Consider the following 26,768-nt stretch of genomic DNA (forward strand, 5'->3'; position numbering starts at 1 on the left):
ACTCTGACCTTATACAAATACTCTTAAATCAGATGTAAGTCATGCAAACCATACTTCTCAAGAGCTGATGGGCTCACGGATAGATGCAAATTGCACTGCACTTTCCCTGAGTATTTTTCTTTTTCTTTTTTTTTTTTTTTTAAGGTAAACAAAGGTCCCTGTCTCCCCACTGAGCAACCTGAGGTTCAGCAGGGTGTGTCCAGCTGGTCCCTTTGCTTTCTGCTTCCCGTTAGCTCAGCTGTTGCATGCTCCTACTGGCTTCTCTTGCTTCTGAGTTCCCAGTAGAGAATGGCAGTCACCCGCCTTTTGTCCACAAGGCCCTCAGCTGTGGGACATACTCCTCTCCCCTCCAGCTTCATGTCTTGACCTTGAGTGGAGACTCGTGGATTAACTCCTGAGAGGCACATAGGTTTATTATTATTATTTTTTTTTACCCTTTTTTTATTTTAATGGTTGGGGAACATGGGAAGAATGCAAATGGGTGAATGCCCTCTTAGGTCTGTGTTGTTTCTGAGCATAATCTGCTAACCTGGCAGGCACCAGGCATGAGTGAAATTGCTGCCCCAAACTCCGTCTGCTTTGCAGGTGTTTGGCTGCAGCTTGTGTGTTGGCTCCAGGGAAGCAGTCAGCCCAGAAAGCCCCATCGTGGTACAGAATGAGGAGCTGGACAGAGGCACCGTGGGGCTGATCGCATGCTGCTCACGTAATGGGACTTATTCTTTTAAGCAGGGATAACTTGAAATCATGAGGCTTTCCACTCACGTCTGAAAAATGCACAGTGGAGCATTTACCCTAAAAACAAAACAAGTGTGGCATCTCCCCCCTCCCCAGAGGGACAGGCTGAGCGACTGCGAGAGGAAAACCCACAGCAGCCAGCAGTGAGGTGAGAGCTGGGCTGCAGTGCTGCGTGGGGACTGTCCTCACCCTGGGAGCTGGGGGAGGCTTCTGAGGATACGTGCTTAAAGCGCAGATGGAAGGGCTGGCTGGGGTTGTAAGAGAGGGGAGGGTGATTTTGATTGTGATAGTTTTGTGCCATAGAGCTTTGAAGAGCTAGGAAAACGCTTCAGGAGCGAGACTAAATGATTTTACAATTCTGGCACGATATGCATGTTCTGTAAGACACACGCTTGCTTCGCTTTGCCCCGCAGGACGCTGGGACGCAGCTTGTGCTCCACGCTCTGCAGTGACCATGTCCCCTCCGCTCACCTCGGACCTGGGCTACGTGCCCCCCGACGGCGGCTGGGGCTGGGCAGTGGTGTTCGGAGCCTCCATCTCGGTGGGGTTCTCGTACACCTTCCCCAAAGCTTTCACCATCTACTTTAAAGAGCTCCAGGCTTTTTTCAGCATCTCCTATAGCCAGCTTGCCTGGATCACATCCATCATGTGCGCTACCACCTACGGGGGAGGTAAGTAAAGCAAGAGCTCAACCTTTCCTTGTATGAGATGGGAGAATGTATTTCTTTGAGAACGTTCTTGCAAAGTTCTGATCTAAAACATGGCTTTTTCTGATGCCGTGCATTGGCAAAAGAGAGAAAAACACCTCTTGACAATGTGTATGATGTCATCAGCTCTTGTTATTTCATCGGAAATCTTGCTATGCTTGGCCACGGGGAAATTGCTTTAAATTTGGACAGTTACTGCAGCACGTTTGGTATGACAGTTTTTGTCCTGTTCCTATTCTTTGCCGTCTTTTTAAAACTAACAAATGTTTCTGGCACCCGTGACTGTAGAGAAAACATTGGAAATGTGAAACCTGAAGCTCTGTTGATGAGCAGGCATGACATACATACGTGCAAATCATATCTGTCCAACCTGCTAGCTTTATGGTTTTGTTGCCTTCTTTTTCTTATGTTTTAATTACAAATCTTCTTTCTGTACATATATTTCTTGCTTATATACATTAACTATATTATATATTTTGTATGCAGCCCCAGACAATTCCTCTTCACTCAGTGAGGCCCAAGTTGGATACCCCTGGGGTAAATCTTGAGTCAGTATATGAACGTGTTTTCAAATATTCCCTAATTCTGATGCTACAGTCTTGGTGTAAATCATTAAGGGATTAAATTTTAGATTGCTCTCCAGAGGAACCTTCTGAATGGACAAGTGCATCCCCCAATCACTTAAGTTACGTTGTTGGCTGAGTACGTGTCCCTGGGCTGCAAACATCTCGGTTGTACCAACGCCATTGAGCGGCTGTGCTCAGAGGAATGCTTGCCTCATGATGAAGCCAGGTATCATTCTGCTGCTTTGATCTGAGCTGCTGCCATGGCTCTTGCTGTTTACAGTTAGCAGAGGGGCCACCTTCAGTAGGTTGCTGATGGCCCGTGAGGTGCAGCCATCAGAGGCCACTGCTTGGCTCTTGGTGCTTTTTAGCTTGAGTTGCAAGGGTGAAAAGTGAAAAGATTAACACGTAGGTTGTGCCAGCTCGTGCCTACCAAAGCCTGTTTTCTGCTCTAACAAGATCAGTGACGCAGTTACAATAGGAAGGACTATTACATAAAAGTTGTGGCTGGAGGGATCCTCCTGGTGCCTGTCCTTCATGGCAGAGTTATTTGGGTTGAGCACTGCAAGAGTAGGACGTGCCCCTTATCCATGGGCTGTATGCATCTCATGTGCTTTAGGAAATGGCTTTGTGTGGTGATAAAAAAAAAAGGAGTTCCTTTCACATGTGATCTATTGTGGATGAAGACAAAAGGAGGACATTTCTGGAAGGCTCACTTTGCCTTCACACATCACTTTGCCAGTGCCCAAGTCAATGCTGTCTGTGGCAAACCTACATCTTGGCTCTCTCCAGATGTTGTTTTCAGTAAGAGGTGTTGACACCTCCATAGATCTGATGGCAGCAGCATAGTCATAGAAAAGGGAATTGTATGTAATAATAACAGATTTAAGAGCTTAATCCTGGAAAACAAATATCTGAGCTCATAAGTAATTGACTGCTCAGTTTGGTCTTCCTTTCATACATGAGCATGAATATAGGGCCATTCTGCAGCACCCAGTGAGGCTGTGTTTGAGGGAGGAGGGAAGCAGCAGCAAGCCTTGCCAGAGGGGTCATGGGTATGCAGGGGATGCACAGGGGATCCAACAAATATTGGATATTGCTTTTGGTTGAAATTTTGACTGCACCAAAGTCCCTAGTCACTTTGCCATCGCTTTGCCAGGATTTCACCTTTCAGCTGCAAAATTGGATCTCCTCATCTACAGCACAAGGAGCCTGGAATATTTCGGCCTAGGTAGGACGTTTGGGCTGAAAAGTGAATGCAATGTTAGGAATACTGTATCTGTAAGTGCTCTGTTTCATAAAAGTCTCCAGGAATGCTGAGTGATGGAGTGCCCTATATGCACAACCCAGGTGACGAGCGCATCTTGGAAGCTGCTTTACATGGGTTTGTGACGGTGGCACAGAGAGGTTATTGGGAAGGTCACTCTGCAAGCCCAGGATTACAGCAAGCTTCAGCAAACACTGCACTGGAGCCAGTGTCTCCTCTCTTTGATCTCAGGGCAAAATGGATGTACAGTGTCAAAAGTTCAACAAGCTCCTACAGAACAATCTGTGTAAGACCTTGAAAGTTAATACTAAAGCATTGTGCTCAATCTGCTGGACAACGGTCAGCCAGAAGAGCAAAGAAACATGGAAAATGCAGGCACAGGAGCCTGGCTGCGTTCGCCTGCAGTAACACTGTGTTGCATCACCCTGCACTAATGGCACAGGGGCTGATCTGCAGGGATGTACCACCCCACTGTCCATACTGCCCAGCGCACATATAACCTCTTCCCTTGGTTGGTTCTGTTTCTTGCTTCCATGTTGCAGTATGTGACTAAGTTTGGAAGACTGGAAGGCTGCTAAGCAGGAGCAGCCTTGTCTTCAGGGCAAGGCAAAGGTGCCTGCTCCAATGGAGACTATATGGGTTGCTTTTCCCAGGGCACTGCAGGGCGATTTTTGGGGGAAATTACAATCACTCAGCAGGTAAGGCAAACTGGAGTAAGATGGGACATAGCTCTGATTTTACTTCCCCAACTCCAAAGGGCCTTTCTTCACTGCATGTTTACCTTGAGCAAGGAGGTATGCACTTGTCAGCCTGGACTTTGGGAGCACTGTACCCCACATCCTTCAGTGGAGTCCCCATTGCTGTTGGTACAAATGAATGACACGCTCTGCGCTGACTGGTGAGCGATGCCACCTCCAGCACAATCTTCCACCCCAGCAGTTTTCTTGCCTGTTTGCATGCACGATTTGAAGTGCCACCCAGCTCTGCATTTGGTGACATTTAGGAAAAGCGTGGTGTTTGTGCTATTTTTTTAATCAGTCAAGGCTTGGCATGGCCAGACAAGGGTAGATGTGGCACTGAGGGACGTGGTTATTGGGCATGGTGGAGATGTGTTTATGGTTGTTCTAGATGACCTTAGAAGTCTTTTCGAACCTTAATGATTCTGTGGCATCTGCCACTGATGTTAATAGCTGAACTCTATGCATCTTTGAGTACTCCAGCTATGTTGTTTTTCCCTTATTACAGTAATTTTCCAGATATATCAGAGCAAAGCCCTACTGGGATTAAGATGTAAATGAGACGAAGATGCAATAGCAAAGGAATAATTTGTTTTAAGTCCCCAGTGAAAACATTCCAGTTATTAGATTTAAATTAATTGTCACCATCTTCTTACCAACACAAATGTTTCTGTTTGGGCTACTGATTAAAACCCTGCAACAGGGGAGAAGTAGAAGAAGTGATGTCACTGTTGGGTTTATGGTGTGGTTTCTGGGAATCCAGTGCTTTAGTAGTGATGCTTCGTGTATCTGGTGGGTTTTCCCGTATAATGATCCATATTAGGATGGACTGATCCCTCAGAAAACAAAACATTATTATGAAAATAAATGCATGTGAGTATTTTTGGAGGACTGGGGTATCTTTCGTAAGATACTGGGCTGAGGAAGGTACCAGTGTTGTGTCAGTGTCACCAAGGAGAGCCCTTTGGTTTTGCGACAAGAGCTGCACATAATGCTCTTTCATAAATAAAGGAGCAGTTTTAGCCTCTGTTATTGATTGGCCTTGGCTTCCACTGTGTTTTATTAGAAAACAGAAAGTGACAGCAGCACAGTTTTGAGAAACACAGCCACGCTGTGGGAATGGGAACCATGGGCAGTGAAAGAAGTGCAGTTACTTCTCCAGGTGCTTGCTTACCCAGTGCCCTCCTGCAGCAGAGAGGGACAGGTTGTTTTTTTTCTCTTTTCTTGAAGTGGAAGCAGTTTCTAAAGCCTTTAATTGACTTCAAAATGTTCAATGAGAGAAAAAACACTGCTGAGTTACGGAGCTGTAGCTCCTACCTTTGACTGCAATAGAACACCCTGTGCTTGTGCTCCAGGTAAAATCCTTTCCAAATACCAAAGTGGCCCACAAAAAATGGAATGGTAAAGTGGTTTGGGTTGGAAGGGACCTTTAAGATCAGATAGTTCCAACCCCCCGCTATAGGCAGGGACACCTCCCACTAAATGAGATTGCTCAAAGCCCCATCCAGCCTGGATAAATGAAAAGAAATGCTTTCCATTCTCAGAGGAGTCCCCATTTTTTACTTTTTTTTTTTTTTTTTTCTTTTGGACACGGAAAACACTCAGGTGGCCAGCACTAGTCACTCTTCTTTTGTCCTCTTGTTTTTGTGACTTTATATTTTAAAGGATTTTTTTTTTTATCAAACCTCAGGCTTCAAAAAGTGAAGGACACACTTTTAAAAAATCAAGTCTTAAAATATCAGTGAGGACTTCAGAGAGTGGAAAATGGAAAATAGGTGGTTTTGGGTGGAGGGGGAGCAGGTTCAGCCCTGGGCTCAGTCCCAGCCCCTTTCCCCTTTGCTCCTCTTCTCTCCCCAGCTCTGGAGCTGAGCACTGGGAATGCAATAGCTGTCATGTATTTACATGGAGGATTGCGATAGGGAAATGAGTCAGTGGAAAAGGTATTTTGCAATTTTAATCAATTTTGTTGCCGCTTGCCAACAAATTAAAAAACCTGCCCTGCGGGGACCGGCTGCTCCCCCACGGATGCATGAGAGGAGCCCGGCCCCCGGGCTGTGCTCCTGCCCCACACCTCCCTGCATTGTGAGGAAGCCCTTTTTGCCCTCACCACCCCAAGATTTCTGCTGCAGGTTTGGTTTTGGAAACCCCCCCCTTCTTCCCCTCAGATGAGCACATTCTGCTTGTGACCATCTCATCAGAGCAACAACACTAGTGCAAAGAGTGATGGTTTTCAGGGATCTTTAGAAATAATTTGTTCCCTTTCTAATATCTCCTGTAGCTACCAATTTCCTGCTCCAGTTCTGTTTTTACATCCAGTTTCTGCGGACATTTACCCAGAAAGTGCCATGCCAGTGTTTGCTGCAAAGGAAATTAATTAAATTGCACCAAATTTAGCATTTCTGCAGAAGGAATCTCTCCCATCTCCCAGCCCAGCCCAGCTCATGGCTGCAGCTGCGTCTTCTTGGAGAAAACCGTCCCGTCCCCATGTCCCCTTGTTCAGCCACAGAGAGGGATTTTCATACTGGGGAGATTTCACTGTCCCTTGCGAGGACTGATTTCATGTTTGCAGGGCTGCACCATAAAAGTCGGCTGTGCAGATGCCTGTGGCTCGTAAAGTGGTGCTGGGCTGCACCACGACAGAATTCACCAGGTCACTGTGCTGTGGCCCTGTACTCTTGAGTCAAGGACTCCTGCACTGCTCTGAGTTTACTCAGTTTTATAGGAAGAAAGGAATGGTTGTAATACGTGTAAAACATCTTACAGATGTGTTGAAAGGGGATGTTTAAAGCTTAACAGTGCCAGGAAAATGACAGAGGGAGACAGCGATTCCTTCCCCCTCTCCATTATTTCTTAATTGCCTCTGTAGGAAAATGGGATTTATGGTGGCATAGGCAGTGTGGGGAGTGCTGGAGGGAGGCTGGGATAGGGAGGAGGGGATCTCCTTCTCATTTCATTAGTGACTGGCATGTTTGCACCTGAGCCAGAAGTTAGCAATCTGTGGTGATAAAATGAGAAGGAATGCCACGTGAGTCCATCTCCCTGTGTCCTTGGGGAAGCCCAAAGGACAAATCTGCCCAAATCATGCCCCAGTCTTCACGTTTGCACACGGACGGAGGTGGCTATATCAGGTTGCCCAGAGAGGTGGTGGATTCCCTGTCCTTGGAGACACCCAAGGTCAGGCTGGATGAGCTCTGAGCCCCTGGCGGAGCTGTAGGTGTCCCTGTTCACGGCAGGGGAGTTGGACCAGATGGCCTTTAACGATCCCTTCCAACTAAGACAGGTCTACAGTTCTATGATATCCATATGAATTTGCACAAAATTGGAGCTGAGGCTTGTCCTCTGAGACCAATCAGACTGTTGCTTGAGCCAGGAGGAGGCAAAGCTGAGCAAGATGTGAGTCTGGCAGCAATACTGCAACTTTCTAGCAAGAGGAAACAGCTTAAGAAGTGGAATGTACAGTGAATTGGTGAGGGTAACCAGTGGGTGTCCATCTGCCAAGAGCTGTTGTGTTGTGTGCTGTTCTCCTGTACTACTACAACTTTGTAAGGGGAAGGGAAGAAAGCTGGTAGAAACGCACAAAAAAAAAAATAGAAATTTCTGTTTAAATTACCGTGAGTGGTTTAATTAACTCCAGCAGAGTGGTTGAGGTGCTGGTGCTTGGTGTTGTAGGAGTAGGGAACAAAAGATAAGGAGGGAAAAGGGGAAAGGAAAAAAAAAAAAGGAAAAGCAGCAATATGTGTAAGGAGGCTTGGTCTGCTGGCTCAGCATGGGGCGGTTCAGGAGGCTGTCCCATCCCATCCCATCCCATCTGGCACCGCCCAGAGCTCAGAGCCGCTCCTGCAGGTGGGTGCTGCGTGGGGCTGCGGGGTCTCACGCGGGGCTGGGGATGCCATGGGGGGCTCCCAGTGGGGGCTGCTCTGAGGCGGAGGCATTATTTTGAATCCTAGCCTCGTCCACTGGGATTTCCAGTGCTGGCCCACTCTTCCCCCAAGACCCCATCGAGATGCGCTATTAAACCTAGCCGATATTTGCAATATTTACGACACTCAGAATCAATAGCTGGACGCTGCTCTGGGGCCGTGCTGTCACTGCAGCCTGGGGAGCACCGCCAGCACTGACTCTGCCCATTTGCACTTTTATTTTTCAGGGCTTCCCAAGGAGCACCGGGTGCCCACTCGCGTCCTGTGGCCATGCCGCCCCACACCGATGCGGGGCCAGTCGCCGGCCCCCCAGATGGTGGCTGGGGCTGGGTGGTGGTCTTTGGGGCTTTCATTTCTATTGGCTTTGCATACGCCTTCCCCAAAGGCATAGCCATCTTCTTCAAAGAAATCCAGGATTTCTTTGGCACGTCCTATAGCGAGATCGCGTGGGTCTCCTCCATCATGTTGGCCACGACGTACGGCGCAGGTGAGTACGCCTGCCCCAGCCTCTGGGTTTGCTGTAAGACAGATATCAGTCAGATATCTCCCTCTAGGGCAGCGCACAGGGGAAAGCACCAGCACCCATCTGTGCTGCTTTATCAGCAGATTTATTTTCTAATTGCATTTTCCAATATCATTTTGGGAAACGTGTCTAGACGCAGAGCGTAGTTGAATGAAGGGGTGTTTCTTTGGAGTGGGGTTCTTCTCTCGCCCCTGATATGCAAACAAAGCATGGCCAGGACAGGGCACATGGCTGGAGGTGGCAGCGGTGCTTTGCCGTCCAGAAGTCAGATAACTTAATGGCAGTGTGAAATAACAGGGACTCAGCCAGGGGCGAGCACGGAGGAGAGCAGCTGCTTGTTTCTTGTGGCAGGTTATAATCACAGCAATTAAATCACTAGGGTCAATCATTCTTATCAGTCGCAAAGCAGTACATGAGTTTGCTTTTTCTCTTTTTAAAAAAAAATAAAATAAAAAATTGTGATAGCACTTTCCTGACTCAGTGAGAGTCTTGGTCAGCCATTGATAAAGTCTACAATTGGAGATAGACAGAAAATAGGCTCAGTGATTGCAGGAAACATCATCAGAATTTATCTTTGCTATTAAATCAATTCTGGAAATATTCTTTGTTACCAAAAAGGGTGTATTTTTCTTCACACTGTGGTGTAGCTGATAATGAAAGTAATGATGCTTTATAGTGAAATGGAAGCAATGCTTGGTTCAGAACCTATTGTGATCCTTCATGTTACAATGCAGAGCTAAGTCTTGGTGCCACTGCTCTGCTTGAAATGTAGCAAAGAGAGCAACTTGCTTCGCCCTCTCTGCTGTGCTACCAGCCTATGGCAGCACACCTGAGGAGCGCCCAATGCCCCGCAGATAGCAGCTGTTCTTTGCAAACACCCTCAGGAAGCAGTCCCTCAATTCCTTGGCATGCTCTTTGATGCAGGGACTTGTTTTTAGGGGGCACTCCTTGCTGTAAACAAAGCATGTGTTTGCATTTCGTAATCTGAGCAAGGCTGCAGAAAACAATCCCGTTGCTCACAAACAGTCAGTAAAATTGGATCAGTGTGCAGCAAAGCAGGGAGCCCGGTGCTCTTCTCTATCAAACAGTGTTATTGTGCTCTTTGTGTCTGTCGTAGTTACCATAGGAATAAGTAGGAGGCACTACTTTCAGAGCAACCTACGAGTGAAATTGCAACTCTACTGATAGCAGCACTGTCCTTGTAGCAGCACTGGGCTTCTCTAAGGCTTAAAGGCATTGAGGACTGGGCAGAAGTAAGGCCTTATATTACAACCAGCTGTTAGAGCTTGTGTAGTGCAGTGGAGTCTTGATCTTCATCTTGCTGTAGGTACTGTGGTGCTCCCCACATCCCCAGGGTGCTGTTCTTACATCTCCAAATGTCAACAAAAATTAAGGAATCACCTTCTGCCTGTTTTACAAAGACAGGCACAGAGAGCCGCTTCTTGAAAACACAACAAAAACCAGAGTGTTTCTGAAGATAAAACCTCATCCCAAAGCCAGGCAGTATTCATTACTCTTGTTATTTATTATTTATTGTTTTGAAATTGGATGAAATGTCTGAAGATTTAATTCTGGAGATGCCCCACAACCGAGTCTTTTCTCCAAAGAAACTTTCTCCCAGAGCTTGTAACTGCTTAATAGAGCATCAGCTACAGCAGCAAGCAAGAGATTGGGAAGCTGAAAGTCAACCGCTGACCTTGAACATTTAATCCAAAATTTTATAGCTGTATTTTATTACATTGCTGGCATGATAAATTGCAGTGACAGGTTTAGAAAGGACCTTACAACATGCAGTGGCGTCAAGCTAGATTAATAATGAGTTTGATTCTGCAGTTCTTAACTTAATCAAAGCTGCATATGTTCTCTTCTGGTCCGGTCTAAACCTAGTCAAAATCTTCTCTGCTTCCAGAAGACCTCACCCACGTCTCTGCACCCAACTCAGCTGCTTGCAAACAGCTCCAGGGCTTGCAAACAGCCACAGCTCCAGGGCAGGAGGGGCCCCAGCCAGTGGAGTTGGGTGATGTTCTGTGTGTCCTGCTGAAATATAGATGGTAGGGGTGTGACAGTTGGACTAGATGATCTTAGAGGTCTTTTCCAACTGTCACGATTCTATGGTTCTATGATTCCAAAGAACAAAGGGCTTATCCTTCTGCGTTATGTTTGAGGGGCTGCAGTGTGGTCTTTCCATCTCTCTTTGTAACTGGCTATGCATCGTTCTGCCTGGCTGTTTTGCATAGGCTGAAGCAAGAGGAACCCTCCCATGACATACCACAGTGTTACCTGTGCTGGCCATGCAGACACTGGAGACCAAGCCCAGGTGTTCCTGGCATGAGCACCTGTATAGTGCTGGATCATAGAATCATGCCATCCTTCTGCTCACTGTGGCCATCTCTTGGAGTCCCACAGGGACGAAGGAGCTTCCCTGCATCACTGAAGCACAACGTCTTCCCACACTGAGGCAATACCTGGTGTAGCAGCACCATTATCAGCATGGATTTTGTTAAGGAAGCAGGTGAAAGATGATTTGATTTCTGTAATGGATGATGCTATGGATTCATATGCTTCTCCTGACTCTCAGGAAGCACTCAAACCCAGCAAGGTCACCATGTATGCACTTATTTTTTATTTTTTTAAATAGCCTGTTCTGGTTAAGAGCAATAATAGCACTATAGGTTTGGGTGAAATATTTCTGTGTTCGTGGGCTTCGTCACAAAGCTTTATCATTTTGTCCTTCATTGGAGCTAGCAAGGTCACTGGGCAGGAGTAATTGAGATGTGATAGACTTAATAAAAACAGAGATTAATATGAACTAGAAGAAAGCAATGGATTTTGGTTGGGGAATTGTTAATGTTTTGCAGGCAGTTGTTAAGCCCAGAAGTAAGTTACAATCCACTCCAAAATGTGAAGTTAATGTGTGTGAAGGCTGCTTCCCTCGGTCAGTACAGGATGTGTTTGTGTGTTGCTGTAGGAAGGGGTGCAAGAACGTTGATGCCAACTTGTCGAGGGGTGATGGCCTTAAGTTGCACCAAGGAAGGTTCAGGTTGGATATTAGGAAAAATTTCTTCTCAGAAAGAGTGGTGAGACACTGGCACAGGCTGCCCAGGGAAATGGAGGAGTCACCGTCCCTTGTGGCACTCAGAAACCGTGGAGATGTGGAACGTGGTCAGTGGGCATGGTGGGGGTGGGTGGATGATTGGGCTTGGCAGTCTTGGTGGTTTTTTTTCCAACCTTAATGATTCTATGATTGTCCAGCATACATGCTCTCTCAGTCCCATTATATAAGGCTTCTGGGAGATGGACAAAAGCCTTGGAGAGCGTGCCCAGGTAGAGCAGGGTGTAAAAAGGGCCAAGCAAGGGAAGTTAATCTGAAGGCATACATGTGCAGGGAACCGATCTGCAGCTGGACTTCATGATGGAAGGGATACAAAGCTGTGGTTCTGCCAAAGTGAAAGCTTAGCTACAGAAATCATGGGAAAGCAATTCAGAAAACATGAAGCCATGACCTTCTGAAGGTGAGCAGCTGTGGTGTGTTGGGGTCCAACCCAGCGGCCCGAGGAAGTGTTGAGCACAAGCAGCTGTGTGCTTGGCACCTGCCATGCTGTCCCCTTGCAGGAGCAGTTATTTAATTGCCTAAACACGAAGTGACACGAAGGACCTTGGCTCCAGCCCTGATTTTGGAGCTTTTGGCCTGTGGCTGCTCTGCAGCGCATCAGTAGTGCGGGCTGGGAATTGAAATGCCGAGGCACTGATCAGATAAGATTGTTGGATAAGGATGAGGACGCTTTGTGTCTCTCAGCTTGGTTCTTATCTGCTTTGTTTTTTTTCTTTTTTTTTTTCCTTTTAACCCCAGGATGCTGCTGTGGAAAATGCACGTGTGTGTAGGGTCCTTGGCTTTCCAAGGATGTGTCTGGTGGGTGCACGTGCTCCTCAGCCCCTCATGTGTGTCCTGGCAGCCTGTTAATAACACAGGGCACTTCTTTCATTGCCTGGGTAATGAGGAGGCTGCTGTGCTACAAAGGGCTGGTACCCTAGTGGATAAATTACGAGGCCAACGGCAGTGTTGTTATCCCACCGAGGGAATGAGATTATTACTGAGGAAATTGCAGGCCTGCTGCTGCCGTTGTTTTACTACTGGTGTAATAATAGGCTTTGGTTTATTAGTATAAATGATTTCCCTCCCTTCCTCCCAGCTGGGTACGCTCCCTCCTGTCCCCAGTGACTCCGCGCAGCCCGCGCCAGTCCTGTCCGGCTGAGCCTCTGCGCATTATCTGTGTTTTCACAGCAGATTGGAAAACATAAACTATCATCTGGGCAGCTCTGACCAACGTCTGCACAGCCACAGTTTTTCGGAGAGCTGGGAAAAGCTGGGTTGTGCGTGCAGCCCCAGCGCTGGGGACACTGCTGCTCCCACATCTCCGCCCCACGCAGAGCGCACTTTGAAGCATTGCTGTTTAATCACCTGCACGGCCATCACGTGGTCCTGGTAGCAGAAATGCTGTATTTGTACGGTGTTTGCACGGTCAGAAGGTCAGTGTTGTGAAACCTGGGATAAGCCCGTGTTGCATAAAAGCCTCTCGGGTATGGGCTGCCTGAGCCTGGCGCAGAAATGTTTCAGCAGCAATTCATCCCAGCCAGGTTCCGCTGAAAATGGGGAAAATTGGTGCTGTTAAAATCTGGTTAAGTTAAAAAATAAAAACAAAATCACAAAGCTGGCTTTACAAATGAGAAATACGCATGTGGTCAGAGCTAAGGGAGAGGAGAACACTTTAAATAGAATGCTTGTTAAAAATACATTGGTGTTTTGCACCAACACTGGAAGTTTTGCTGCTCATAAAAAATTCATAAGGCTTTCTGAGAAAAACAGGAAAGCAATTCAGGTGTCTATTTCATGAGCACTGTCACACTCGCAGGAGTTTAAGCCAGTCTGGATTGATATTTCTTGTTAAATGCCACCTCCGCCTTACATCCTGCCTGCCCCATAGTTCAGTGGCTCAAGAAGAAGAAATGACAAGATGGCCTGGCTTTGTGGGGGAGAGATGGGGAGAGCCCGGGGTACTTTGCATTTTCTTCATGGTTTTACAGTCTCCTCTTCAGGGTCCTTTTCACTTCTGCAAACTCAAAACTCAAGGTGAAAAGTAATTGGACAAGCTAACAAATGAGGCAGGGCTTGTGTGCCTTCCCAGCGGCGAGCTGCTGCGCTCTGCAGCCGAGATCAGCCTCTGACATGGCCTTCCATGCCCCAGCTGACAGCCGATGGAAAGCTGTCACAGGTATGAGAAAGGAGAGGCTTTGTGCAGGACAGGAGCTAAACCAGGGTGATTTATGTGAGCTGGGGATGCTGCTCTGCATGCCGTCAGTCTTCCTGGAGCGCGATGGTCCCAGCAGCATCTTTATGGATATTTGGTGTGAGCAGTTCTCTGGGTGAGAAATGCCATCCCTTCTCACCGTTGGCAGCCCCGTGTCAGCAGCTTCATCCTTTTAATACAGTGTGGTGCGAGGGAATGATTGAATCTTGCCTCCGATTTCCCCATTAGAAATTGCTGTGTGCTCTCTGCTGCAACGGGGATTTTGTTGGGAGGATGCTGGCTCGGTGACGCTGCTCTGGTCCCCATGGTGCCATGCCTGGGGACACACTCTGCAGCCGAGATGGCTTTTGCTCCTTAGAATGGCTTCCTGGGGACTCCCGACAGCATTCCCATTTCTGCCTCTGCAAGGTCAGGCCAGACAAATGGCAGCTTTCTGGGCACTTTTAGTTGGCTATTTCTCTTGTCCTGTCCTCACCTGGCTCTGCAATTAAGAGACAAAATCAGCCCAACCCCCTGTTAGCTCCTTGGCCAGGTGGGGTGGGTTTGAGGGCAGGAGCCCACACCAGGCAGTGTGAGCAAGCAAATGTGCCCTGAGATTTACGTTCCCATAATAGGTTTCTGTGTGGTAATGCACAGCATCTTTATTCTTTTCATGCATGCTGAATAACCGGTAAATGACAGGTCCTGTTTTTTCAATTCCACTCTGTTTCCAGATGCTGTCACACTTTTTAATTTTTGCAATAGCTGCAAGCAAAGTAGTAATCTTGTTTCCCATTTCCCACCACTGCGGTCCTGGCTTTGTTGTTCCCTCTTCTTAATTCCTCTCCCTGACACGAGCTATTTGATGTTCTCTCCAGCTCCCCAGAACAATGCTGTTTCATCTCACGTCTGATGGCTGATCCCTACGAGCAGTGTGCCGTGGGTCCTGCAGGGCAGGAGCAGTGCACTGGCATCTGTTGGGGTGACACTGATCGCTGCAGACACCTGGGCAGGGTGGTGGTGTGCGTGTCTGTGATTTGTGCCCACACTGGCAGGGTTTGCGTGCTGAAGTGTGCACGGCTATGTGACATATTGCGTGCTAGAGTTCCTGCTGAGAGACGGGACAGCTTCTAAAAGGCTGCTCCTTTAGCCTATGGACAATCACCTCTATGTTTCTGTAGGTCCAGATGACTTAAGTGGAAGTAATTTGGAGGATGTGATTTGCTTCAGTGCGTTTAAAAGGTCTGCTCAGGACTGTTACAAAACCTTTGCCCTGTGAGCAGCACAAGGAGGTTTGGTTTCCCATCTGTTTGAGGCCATGTGTTGGATTCTCCTGTGTCTCGTAAAGTGTTGGTCTGGCTGATGCTTTCCCTGCAGGCTGGGCACTCATCGTGACCTTTGCTGTGGATTCTCCAGAGCCTGGAAAGGTTCAGAGCAGATGTTCTGCTCCTGGCTTTCTCCTCTCACTAGTTGCAATTGGTATCTTCAGGGTCTCCAACACCAGTGTGATGTGGGTGAACTGGTCAGAGACCCCAAATGCTGCCGCTCACATGCATGGGCTGTGATCCCATAAGCTGTGCTGCTTTAGCAAAACAAGCTTGTGGTGCCTTGAAGTTAAGGTTTCAGGGTGCAAAGGGGAGAGACTAAGGCTGCTCCTAAGCTCTTTGCCATTCCCCCTGGGCACGGCCCAGCCCAGGCTGATAGCACCTTTGAGACTACAGCTCTCCACCCAGACAGGCAAACAAATGGGGCTGATTATCCCCCTGTAAAGCTGATAACACTGATGATAACAGATGAAGACTGTTTGCTGAAGGTCACCCAGATCTGCAGTAAAGCCTGCCTGAGTTCCCCCCGGATAGCTCAGGAGAGATGAGAACAGGGAGCTGTGTGGCTGGGACATTGCTTTCATGGAGGCTGCCCCAGGGGAGAACCTTGTGCTCTTCTTAGATAACCACTCAGCAAAATTGGTTCCTCTCTAAGCAGGAGTTGGGACCTGAAACCTTCACAGTCCTTCCAGCATCTGTGATTTTGATTTCTACGGGTCCTACAGCTAACTTGGACTACAGTAAACAAGAACCTCTGCCCAAAGCCACCATCTTGTTTCACTTCCTCAGATTTAAATGCTTCCTTTAGGTATCTGCAGTCTTCGTTAAACCATTTCTCTCTTTCATAATTTTGCACTTTCCTGAACCACTTCTTTACAGAAATACAAGACCAAACTGGTTCTTTGGAACCAGTTCATCCATCATCCCAAACTGTTTCTACCGACATAGGCTGCTATTAAGAATTAATTAACTGTTCTGCTCAAGCTTCAATCCTGGTCAGCAGTATCGGAATTGGATTAAGTAGAGACATTAAAAATGCAACAGTGTTCATGATATCAACCTCATAATATGAACCACTGCTTTGTGCGTGTGGTTTAGCATCCTAATAAATCATGGAGTTCCTGTGCTTGGGTTGTGTGTTCACCCAGTATTGCTGTTTGCCTTCAATGATGAAACTGTTCATTCCTGGGGCAGGGACTGTCACCATCACAACCACCGTATGGCACGGGACACGCTGCCATCCCCACACAGTGCAGATTGTCTTTCTTTTCCTGTTTTCTTCCTGAAGCCACACTAGAAGCTGTCAGAAGCACCCAGGGATACTAATACTGCTACTTCTACCTGCCTTCTGACAGATGTGCCCTCTTCAAGGACTTTCTTTCTCTCTTTCCCCAGGTCCCATTAGCAGTATTTTAGTGAACCGCTATGGCAGCCGACCCGTGGTTATCCTCGGAGGCCTGCTGTGTGGCATTGGGATGGTCTCAGCTGCCTTCTGCACCAGCATCCTGCAGCTCTACATCTGCGTGGGCTTCATTACGGGTAAGAAGAAAGCATCTCCTTTTGACCCATGCTTGAAGTTCATTTCTGATGGCTTGGGCATTCTCCTTTGGGCTGAAGGCAATGGGAACATGGTGGTACAAAGGTGGCAAGGGGGGCCTGGCTTGTTGACTGCAGCAGCTGAGCTTTAGCACGGAGCCTGTTCCCAGCTTAGCTCCATGTCCCTGGCTGACCATTGCGTGCAGGGATGTGCTCTTTGCTGCTGAGCGCTGTCAGCCAGAGGCGATGGTGAGGATGGCCACCAGTGCCCTCGGCTCCTGCTGAAGTCAATGCAGGCTGACTCTGCTCTGCCTGGGGCAGGGCAAGCCCTCCCAGGTACAAGTGCAGCTGTGAAGAACGCATCCATGCTCTGATGGAACTGTGTGTTACCTTCTGTCTGTGAGACATTTGAAATGAGATTACAGGGAGTTGCTTTGGTTTACGTGCCATTTGCCTGCGTGCCAGGTTAGGAAGTCTTTATCTGAAAATGATAGGTCAATTAAAAAAAAACCCACAACAATTATATTTTCTTATTAACATTATCCTTTGAATTTTCTGTGGTGGAATATGAATCTCCATATTGGAAACTCTATGAGGAGAAGGCATAGGCCCAGTAGTTCAAAACTGGCTTTTGAGGTTGCGAGGTGTATGCTTTACTGAATGCTTCCTGGCTCAGTGCAGCCACAGGAGGTGTTGCTGCTCTCTGAATGTGAAAAGTGTGAACCTGTCATTTAGAATCAATAAAAACAGCCGCTATCAAAGTAAGGTGGGATGGAAAGTTTGTCTCCCTGTTTTCCCACACCAGTATTGTTTTATCAGATCTGCACAGTACTGAATAAACCCTCATGTAGGATTCCATCTCAAAATGTAGTGATACATGGGCTTGAGTCATTCCCCACCAAAAATAACGTCCTCTAGCAAGCTGACTAATGCTGGACGAGCACGTGAAAACCATGAATCCTTGTCAGTAGAGCTGGGATGTTTCCTCTGAGAGATGCACATTTTTCATTGGAGATGCTTTCCCTCCCGTGTGCTGCATATGAGGGTAGCTGTATGGATGAGGTCTTAGCTAATAACCCATCATTTCCAGGCATGGTGCGTGTGCTGGGGAAGGAATATTAATTTGACGGAGAGAGGAAGAGGTTTGTAATCCTGCTAACGTGCTTGATGCCTCTAATTATGCCTGAAGTGCTGTCACTAGGCAGGCCTAACATGGAAGCATTCAAGGGCAATTATGAAGCTGCCTGCTCATCACACGAGACCATGTTGCTGTACGAAGAGAGAGCCTTCTGCAGGAGCGATTTGCAATGGCTAAAAAGCAGCCTGTAATCATCACACATTTTCCAGCCTCCTTTCTGGACTGATGTCAAAGACTGTGTTCCCGGAATGCCCAGGGATGGAGGCACAACAGGACAGTTGGTACTGGGAGGTCTCCACCACAGTTCTGTGCCTGTGGCATATGAATAGAAATCTCTTCAGAGGAGCACAGAGGGAAGTGTCTGTTTACAGCAGAGGGATTAGACGTGGCAATCTCACTTTCTTCCTTGATTTTGTCTCCTTCCATTTGTATGCAGAGCAGGGTCTAGGCTCCTGTTGGATTGCTGTCGGAGGCAGCTCTAAAGCAACTCTGTCCACGATGGCACCGAGCTGTGGGCTGTACGAGGCACTTCCCTGCACATGCTGTAAAACCCAGGTTCTCTTCCTCGATAATCGCTTGTTTCCCTGTGGCACTTTGACAAAGAAATGGGGTGTTCAAGCTGTGGGCCTGAATGGATGCCAGCCTGGACACACTGGGTGGATGCTCAGGCACACAGCTCTTCATGACTGAGGTAGAAGCAGCAGATTTCAAAGCTAAACGCAAGCCAATAAGGACTGGTCTGAATTCAGTTTAATCTCTACCAATGGGGCCATTATCAAATAAAGTGGAATCTAGAGTGAAGTACATGGAATAATGAAACTGGCATCCTTGCTTCAGCTCTTGAGGCTGAGCATTGAAATACTTGGTAGGGTCTTCCCTTACTAATGAAGGAAAAACAAGATCAATAGCTACTCATCTCACTCCTGCAGCACCATTACTTCCTTCTACTATAGGGGAGATGAATTTAATCTAGGGAAGAATGTTCTGTCCAGCACAGGCTTGCTTCTGTTCATGCCAAACCACCAACAGAACCCTCTGTCAAATCACTGGGGAGAAAATGTGGTCATCTGAGTAACAACTCTGATCATAGCAAAGTTACCGTAGTTTCAAAAAGCTGGAATAAAATGGTAACAAATATTTCCACCTAAAGCCAGCCAAAAGGTTGAAGTAAATTGAAATTCCAGTCAGTCAATTTGAAACTCTCCAAATTTAATTAATGGGAAGAGCATGATGTAATATTAAATTAGATTTGTCTGACTGGCAAATTAATGTTCATATAATAAAAGATTCAAGTTGATTATTGGCTAAGTGGGCAGCTGGCATCCAATCTGATTTTCTTTCACCTCACAGTATGGAATAGATATAAAAAGGATTCTGTGAAACAATGGTTCAATATTTGCACATATCTACCAGCCTGGGAATACGGAGTTAAAGCAGATTCTAGTCCACTGTGCTGCATATTCTTGGGTGAAAATAATTCCCATTTCTGAGCGCTCCCAGTTGTGCTCTCTCACAACGCTGTGTTTTGCCTACGTAGTTTTTGGGTCAGCCCTCCTTATAGGCATAAACCCCATCCCTTATGAATTAGGAACAAGCTGTACCTCCCAAAGACCTACCAAATGTATGGACTCGCCAGAACCAGAAATTCATATTGAGAATGTGTTTCCTATCAAGGCTAGTTTCAGTGATGTCTTTTTGATTTCTTTTTGGTGTTGTAAACTTGCAAGTAATTAAAAAAATACATATCTGAGACTTGGCAAAAAGCATAATTTTGTAAAACTGTTCAAATTTAAGCTATCTAACATCAGTCAAATTCTACTGCATCAGTTGGTTTCTACTCTATCAGTGACTAATGATAGCATTCCTTAATTAATTTTGAGGACCTTGACCTTTCTAAATTCTCTTCTGTAAAGCAATATGCCTAATTATGTACTGCAGAGTTAAACAAACTCATTATATAGACTAATGATCAAGAAAAAAATCTGCGTGACCCTATTTTCAGGATTCATGTTCTCTGGTACAATCACTTCAACGATTACATTTCTGCTTTGTTCTAATGTGGCTCATTCTTTCCTAGATGATAGGGTGAAAAATATGTGGCATAATTTTAAAATGTCATTTTGACAGAGTTTTGCAAATTTAATTTTGTAAGGAAGTACTACCAATCATAGAAATGTGTAAAAAGAAGAGATTATCATTTGCTAGTGCTCTTAAATAGAACCACAGAGAGTTGAGGCCATCACAGCATTTGGTGCTGCTTCTTTCAGATTTTAGCTGTGCAAGAGAAGCTGGTTTGCTGAATTAGCAATGCAGATTTATAGTATCATTTATATATCTAAATGTAATAAAAATAAATTTTAATTAGAAGAAACACCCTACAGTCCTGTTTAATTGGTATCCTCAGTAGCTGTTTTGTTGTGTACTTGCAGACCTCTTAATCTTATGCATCAGAGCTGGCTCACTCACCCCACCAAATGAAGAGCATTTGGGCAGTCTGATGCTACCTTCCTGGGCATGTCTGGTGCCCACCACCCACAGAAGGAGTGCTGGCTGTAGTTCACATGAGGAGGATGTGCTTTGGTGGTTGGCACCAGACTTCTATATTGAAGAGCTACTGGTTCTCCATGAATTTGCCTAGAACAATGATTTGAGGACACAACAGGTCTCAAAGCTTTCTCTGTATGTCTCAACTGTTTGTCTTTGTTTCAGGACTGGGACTTGCTCTCAACCTCCAGCCATCAGTGATAATCATAGGGAGATACTTTTTTAAGAGAAGACCTATCGCCAATGGCCTTGCTATGGCAGGGAGCCCCGTGATGCTCTGCACCCTGGCTCCTCTCAACCAGTTCCTTTTTGACAATTATGGCTGGAGGGGCAGCTTTTTAATTCTTGGGGCAATTTTATTACACTGCTGTGTTGCTGGAGCTCTCTTCAGACCCATCAGTGCAGACAAAGCCTCAGTCAAAACCCAATCAATTGAGGAAGGGAAGGAGGTCCTGAAAGAAGAAGTTACTAAGGATGCCATAGAAACGAACAGTCCCACTAACATCCCTATTGAGACCAAAACAGAAGAGGAAGAAGAAAGGGACTGTTGTGAAAAAGTCAATAAGTACCTCGATTTTTCCCTCTTTAAGCACAGAGGGTTCTTGATTTACTTGATTGGAAATGTGCTCATGTTCCTGGGCTTCTTTGCCCCCATTGTTTTTCTGGCACCCTACGCAAAGCACATCGGCATTGATGAATATTCAGCTGCTTTCCTCCTTTCAATTCTTGCTATTGTGGACATGATTGCCAGGCCGACCACTGGCATCATTGCAAACAGCAAATGGGTGAGGCCACGGATTCAATACTTCTTCAGCTTCTCCATTGCTTTCAATGGCACTTGCCATCTTCTGTGCCCGTTGGCTTCTGGCTACACAGGGCTCGTTATTTACTCCATCTTTTTTGGCTTGGCCTTTGGCATGGTTTGTGCCATGCTTTTTGAAACTCTCATGGACCTTGTGGGAGCTCCCCGCTTCACAAGCGCTGTTGGCTTGGTCACCATTGCGGAGTGCTGCACGATATTGCTGGGACCACCTATTGGAGGTGAGTGTCTTTCCTTCTGCTTCCACTGGCTAGTTGCTCCCTCAAAGAGTTTTTATGTAACTTCCTGCCAGCACAGTCTGTAAGAAGTGATTCAAAACATCTTTCCTGTCCTTCCCCTCCACCTTTTTTCTGCTAGTAGCCTTAGGTGCCTTGTCCAGTAATTCTCCTCTACTCCTTTCTGTGTAGTACTCGAGTTGAAGTTAAGAGTTTGGAGAGTGATCTCTCAGGCCCTGATCCCTTCAAATGCTTAAAATTCCATGAAATCCTCTTGTTGATGCAAGGTCAGGATTTTACCTAACAGGTGCTGTTTGTCTTTAAGGTTTTGATTACTTCCACTTACAGATTTCAGTCGAGCCATTCCATGGTTCGATGGTTGTTGTTCTGTGTGTATTTGGATATATAAAAGTTAAATTCTGCTAATTCTTTTGAGTTTGTCAATATCATAATAAATTTAAAGAAGCTCCAGAATGAAGGCAGTTTAACCTCATTTCCTAGATTCAAAGTGAGAGCTGGCTAAATGACATGTCTTGCAGAGCCATTCAATTCTTCATATTATTGTGTAGCTCATCCAGTGTGACAGAAGCAGCTGTATCCTCTTTCTGTCTTAGAGATTCATTATTTAATTAATGACAAACAAAGAAAATACAATTTAAAAATGACCATTTTCTGAGCTACATAATTTTCTGTGTGGAAAAATAACTTAATGACCAGAGACTCCTAATGAGGCTAAAGCAGTTCTATGTAATAATCAGTAATATTAGTTTTGTAGGGTTTTCCCTTCTACTTTAATAAGCAGCAAATTTATTGGTTCTTTGGCATTTTAATAACCTACTGCAGGGTTCTGCTTCAGTGAACTAAGTAAATTGTTCCCAGTGTGTTTTATGGCTTTATCTTATTCTCAAAGGAAAAGAGGTAGGCTATCCTACTGTTGTATTTTCCAATACTCTACTCATTAAAACTCTCATTGAAACCTGTTTAGGAGACCTCTAGGTCATCCTGATTAGCAGAAAAGGAAAAAATTTTTGCAATTAGCATTTGGTTGATGTTTCACCACCCACATGAAATACATTGTGCACTGAAAACGATGCACGAAGACATCTAAGAGTGATTCAGGAAGAACTAGTGACCAAAAACAGTTGAAAGTTACTCTTTTTGTGATCAAGAAACGTATTTGGTGGCCATAAAATCCCTTGTTAGTGTTGTGCAGTGGGATAATTAATCATCAGCTTTTCACATTAAGGGTCAGTCAGGAAGTAATTAAGATCCCTCATTTTAAGGAGGAGAACATATTCCAAGAAGTCAGAGAGCTAAATGGATGATGGGCCAGTTTCAAGGAGGTCTATCTGTACTATGACTGCCAGGTTAGGAGTGGGTCTTTCTTTAATTAGGATCTGGGATGTTATGAATGGTCCGTGATGCTCTAGTAAGTGGGAATTAATGCTTAGGATCATAATCCCAATAAGATTTGCATTACATTTTGACATAATGGAGAACACTGACATTTCAATTAAGCCGTCTCCCTTCAATTACTCTGTTACTCCGTAACAGAGGCATTAACCTTTTAGAGGAACCTGTCACATTTGTCTTGGCATTGAAATTATCTGACACTGAAAGCATCATCTTTGCTTTCCCTGGAACTAATGTTTTCCAGTTCCACACAGTGCACTTTCATCCTCAGATCACAGGCAGAAATGCAGAAAGGGCAGCTGTGACCAAAAGCTGAGTCCCCTCCAATGCTGGAGAATGACCCGTGGTGGAATAAATTGGTAGGTCTTTGTCATGAGTCTGAGATGAGACCCAGTGGCCAGGTGCCATCTCACACAGAGCTTCCAGGAAGCTGCCATTATCCCGTTCCGCTTTACTTACAGATTTTTGGTAGCATTACCTCCATCAGCATTAACTACCCCCAGGCAGTGAAGTGGAGCACGTGTGAAGTATTTGAGGGATCAGAGCGCTTGGGGAAGAGATCAGAAGTACAAAGAACATTTTATTTTATCCTAAAGCCACAAGGTAGTCCCTTTATAGTTAGGAACTGATAACACAATAGTCCTTCCTTCATCTCTTTTTTTTTTTTTTTAAATATGTCTTTTACAGGAACACTTATTGATACCTTTGGGGACTATAAATATATGTTCATTAAATGTGGGGCTGTGATGGTGCTGGCAGGAACGTTTCTGTTCATCATGAATTACTATAATTACCGTATGCTTGCCAAGGAGGAGAAGAAAAGAAAGGCAAAGGAAGAGGATACTAAACCTGTAAGGACAGAAAATGAAGGCAGAAATAACTGGAACAAAGAACACGTACAGGCTGGACCTGAGTTAGAACCTCTGAGAAAGGAACAAGAAGGACTAAAGAAAGAAGCAAATGGCACAAATGAAGTTTAAACCTGTTCTCATGGGCTGAACAGGGAATTACTTCCATGTTGCTTATGTTGGCACTAGCTGTGAAATCACACCAGATTTTTAAATTTTGCCACGTGCATCCTCTTCTTTGTCTTAAGAGAAGACTAGAACAGAAACAAATTTAGTTTCTTATGAAGTGCTGGGACACATAGCAGTGCCCATCCATGAACCAAAGGATCTGAACCATTTTTCTGCAGACATCTCCCATTTTCCAGAGGGCCAGTAACAATCACCCTACTGTTACTCCCAGTAATACAGCTCGGTTTGGTGAAAAGGGCAATGATCATCATGGTCAATGCTGAGCCCTTCCGCCAGCTTGTAGGGGCTTTGCATTGAGCACTGCGGTGGCTGGATCTACTCACCATGCATTCCAAACACTTTGATGCTTTGATTGCAGCGTCAGAATTATCCCAGGGATTTGGTGCCACCTTCCATGGGCAGCTGCACCTCTCTCTCATGGAAAAAGAAAATAGACCATATGCTCATCTTAAATACGTCAGCTAGAGCCAACTGAACAGCACAAGGGCAGTACATGCCTGTGCTGGCAGCAAAGCAGCCTGTCCCTGTGGCCAGAGCATGCCAGGAAGGAGCTGACTCGGGGTGGCTCATCATAGCTTGACCATGGAACTTCTCAGGGACCTCTGCACTTAGTAAAATGGCATTATTCAGGAGGAATACACCAAGCCAACGTGCTGCAGGAGTCCTTATTCCAGGTAATTTGTCTGTGCAGGGCAGAAACTTAGTCTTAAAATGCTTAAATACTTTTTTTCCTTAGGAGGTTACATATTACAAACCAATATCTAAGTGCCTTACAGTCCTTAGCCTTTTAGTTTTTTTTACAACTCGCTGGTGAAGCAGTAATTACAACTAGTTAATTTTACAAATGAAGAACTGAAAAGCTATGGGCATCGAGTCAGTGAATAAAGCTTAGACATGCTGCAGCTTAAATGGGATCCATTGCCCTGAGTCAGGAGCCTTGGCTGTGTACAGAAGAAAGCAATCGGCAGCTGAGGAGGGGAGCTGACAGCCTGCCAGCTGAGCACAGGCATCCCACTACTGGAAAAGAGAAAATACCAGCGAGTGTGCATTAAACCACAGCCTGCCTCCTTTGTGCTTCTTGCTATTTAAGCTTAATGATTTAAAACACTGTCTTACAGCTGGAATTTATGCCTTTTTTTAATCCTTGTTAAGTTGCATCCACCCCAGAGGGAATCTGAACACAGCTGCCTCCACGTTTGCACCCAGTTAGTCACCATCCCATTGCTGGTGCTGCAATACCTGGTGGCCTCTTGCCATCCTGCTGCAGGAAATACTGCTTCCCTTGGTCAGTGTTGCCAATGTAGAGATGAGGCCATGTAGGAACCTATCCTCCACTGGTGATAATGTTGATCTGGGCTCTGACAGCAAGCACTGATATATTTGTATTAAGCAGCCATTGCCTGAGAGCTGTGGATGCTGAGCATGGCATCCCGTAGTTAAATCATAAGTCTTTTTGAATTTAGCTCCAAGTGGCCAGATAAAAACAAGGACTTTGGAGGCAGATGAACCAAACCTGAAGTTCACAGCTGTCCATGGGCCAGCTATCACCATTCTTTGCTTCAGTGGACCCCATATGTGATCAAATAAAGTCCTTTCTTTTTTTCTTTCATGTCTTTATCACCCAATAACTGTATTTAATGATCACTTACATACGTGCTATGAAGAATGACTTGTAAAAAAATCTTTCCACAGCTACACTGTCCTCTTAAATGTAGATCGCTCATAGCTCATACAGAAGTTCTGCAGTGAAATCTTTTGTTCCACTGAAGAATAATGGTCATGATCTAGTGACAGCAGTAGGACTTGAATTTCTTCCTTATATTGCATTTCTTGGAAGAACAAAACTTGTACAATATATTTAGCATTTTGTTGCTGTATTTTTAATAGTTCTTATTTCTGTCAAATATATCTATGACTGTTCAGTAAGAAAGGTGTTAAAAGGAGGTCCTGAACATTTTCTAATATACCTTCTGAATGCTTCGTTATGCTTAATAAATCTCTTCTAAGAAAATGAAATTATTTGACACTTGTTCATTATAGTCTTTCTGTTTGGTAAGTATTTTATCCTTGTAGGGTTTCTAGCCTTGGCTCCACGTGCATGGTAATACAACTCTGATTTGCAGCCTCTGATCCCAGGACTAGCATCAGAAACTCCTTACAACACATTTCTCAGACATTCAGATATTTTCAGTGACTCAGGCCAGTCTGACTCACACCTCCAGTTGCATGAGCCCATAGTAAGTCTGAAAGTAGTTGAGTTCTAGTCAGTTAGTTCTAGCAACAACCACCCAAGACCCTCAACCATCCTTACTGCAGGAGCTAGTGCTAAGGCTCTTTGTCTAAAAATAATCTTTTTAGATCATAGAACTTTGCTGAAACAGACAATGTTTCTAATAAAAAGGCTTTTTTTGTTTGTTTCTTTAGCTATCTTTGAAAATCCTCTGGAAGAGATACACCTTTGTTAACTTGTCCCCAGGAGCAGAAAAATGCTGTGTCGAATAACCAGTGCTTTATGGCTTCCAAAGTCTTTTATATTAAGCATCTACTTCATTTAACCTACTCAAGCCTCTTGTCATAGAAACAAGTACTCTTTAAGACTGTCACATAGGAAGCCAGACTATCTTAATGCAATTTTGGAGGTGAAGGCTTTTTTTCAGGTTGGATGCCTGCCTGTTCCCTGTCACTCTGTCTCCTGTGCCCACTGTGGGTTCAAACTTCAGATCACAGCATTTCACTGATCAATTCAGCAAAGCAAAGCTGTGTACTTTTAAGCATGTGAGTAGTTCCAGAAATGCTTTGCTGAATCAAATCCCTTGAATTCAATACCCTGCAGGCTCAAGATGTAATCCAGGCTTGGAAAACTCTCCCACTTTCCTAAGAACATTTTTCAGTTATTAAAAATGTTTTGCGTGATATAAAATATCCATTAAGGAGAGCGCTTGTGAAGGAGTAGAAGCTGCTTGCGCATCTAATGTAGTGATTTGAGAGGCAAATTGGACACAA

At 45.4% G+C, this 26,768-nt stretch overlaps 1 protein-coding gene and 1 long non-coding RNA gene across 3 annotated transcripts in view; one reads left to right on the forward strand and one right to left on the reverse strand.

Moving 5' to 3' along the window:
* On the forward strand, positions 609–26,767 carry LOC110404924 (monocarboxylate transporter 2-like). 2 transcript variants are annotated; one of them, XM_021409711.1, is made up of 5 exons: positions 609–883; positions 1,149–1,406; positions 16,458–16,601; positions 20,446–21,321; positions 23,416–26,767. In XM_021409711.1, the coding sequence occupies exons 2-5, from the start codon at positions 1,190–1,192 to the stop codon at positions 23,706–23,708; spliced, it is 1,530 nt and encodes a 509-aa protein (XP_021265386.1). In that variant the 5' UTR covers positions 609–883; positions 1,149–1,189; the 3' UTR covers positions 23,709–26,767. The 2 variants fall into 2 exon arrangements, with proteins under 2 accessions (XP_021265386.1, XP_021265385.1); XM_021409710.1 differs by lacking the exons at positions 609–883; positions 1,149–1,406 and adding an exon at positions 8,160–8,416.
* LOC110404925 overlaps positions 8,605–26,768 on the reverse strand; it is a 64,247-nt gene continuing 46,083 nt past the window's right edge. Inside the window, exons 8-9 of the long non-coding RNA XR_002442574.1 lie at positions 24,089–24,179; positions 8,605–13,093 (exon numbers count right to left, since the gene is read on the reverse strand). This is a non-coding gene — a long non-coding RNA (uncharacterized LOC110404925). The remainder of the gene's footprint in view (positions 13,094–24,088; positions 24,180–26,768) is intronic.

This window comes from Numida meleagris, chromosome 11, assembly GCF_002078875.1.
Source record: "Numida meleagris isolate 19003 breed g44 Domestic line chromosome 11, NumMel1.0, whole genome shotgun sequence".
NCBI classification, from domain to species: domain Eukaryota; kingdom Metazoa; phylum Chordata; class Aves; order Galliformes; family Numididae; genus Numida; species Numida meleagris.

Excerpts from the sequence above, each read along its gene's own strand:
- LOC110404924 (XM_021409711.1), top strand. The coding sequence starts at position 1,190 with ATGTCCCCTCCGCTCACCTCGGACCTGGGCTACGTGCCCCCCGACGGC. Across the intron at positions 1,407-16,457 it reads CGCTACCACCTACGGGGGAG|GTCCCATTAGCAGTATTTTA; the intron begins GTAAGTAAAGCA and ends CTCTTTCCCCAG. Across the intron at positions 16,602-20,445 it reads CTGCGTGGGCTTCATTACGG|GACTGGGACTTGCTCTCAAC; the intron begins GTAAGAAGAAAG and ends TCTTTGTTTCAG.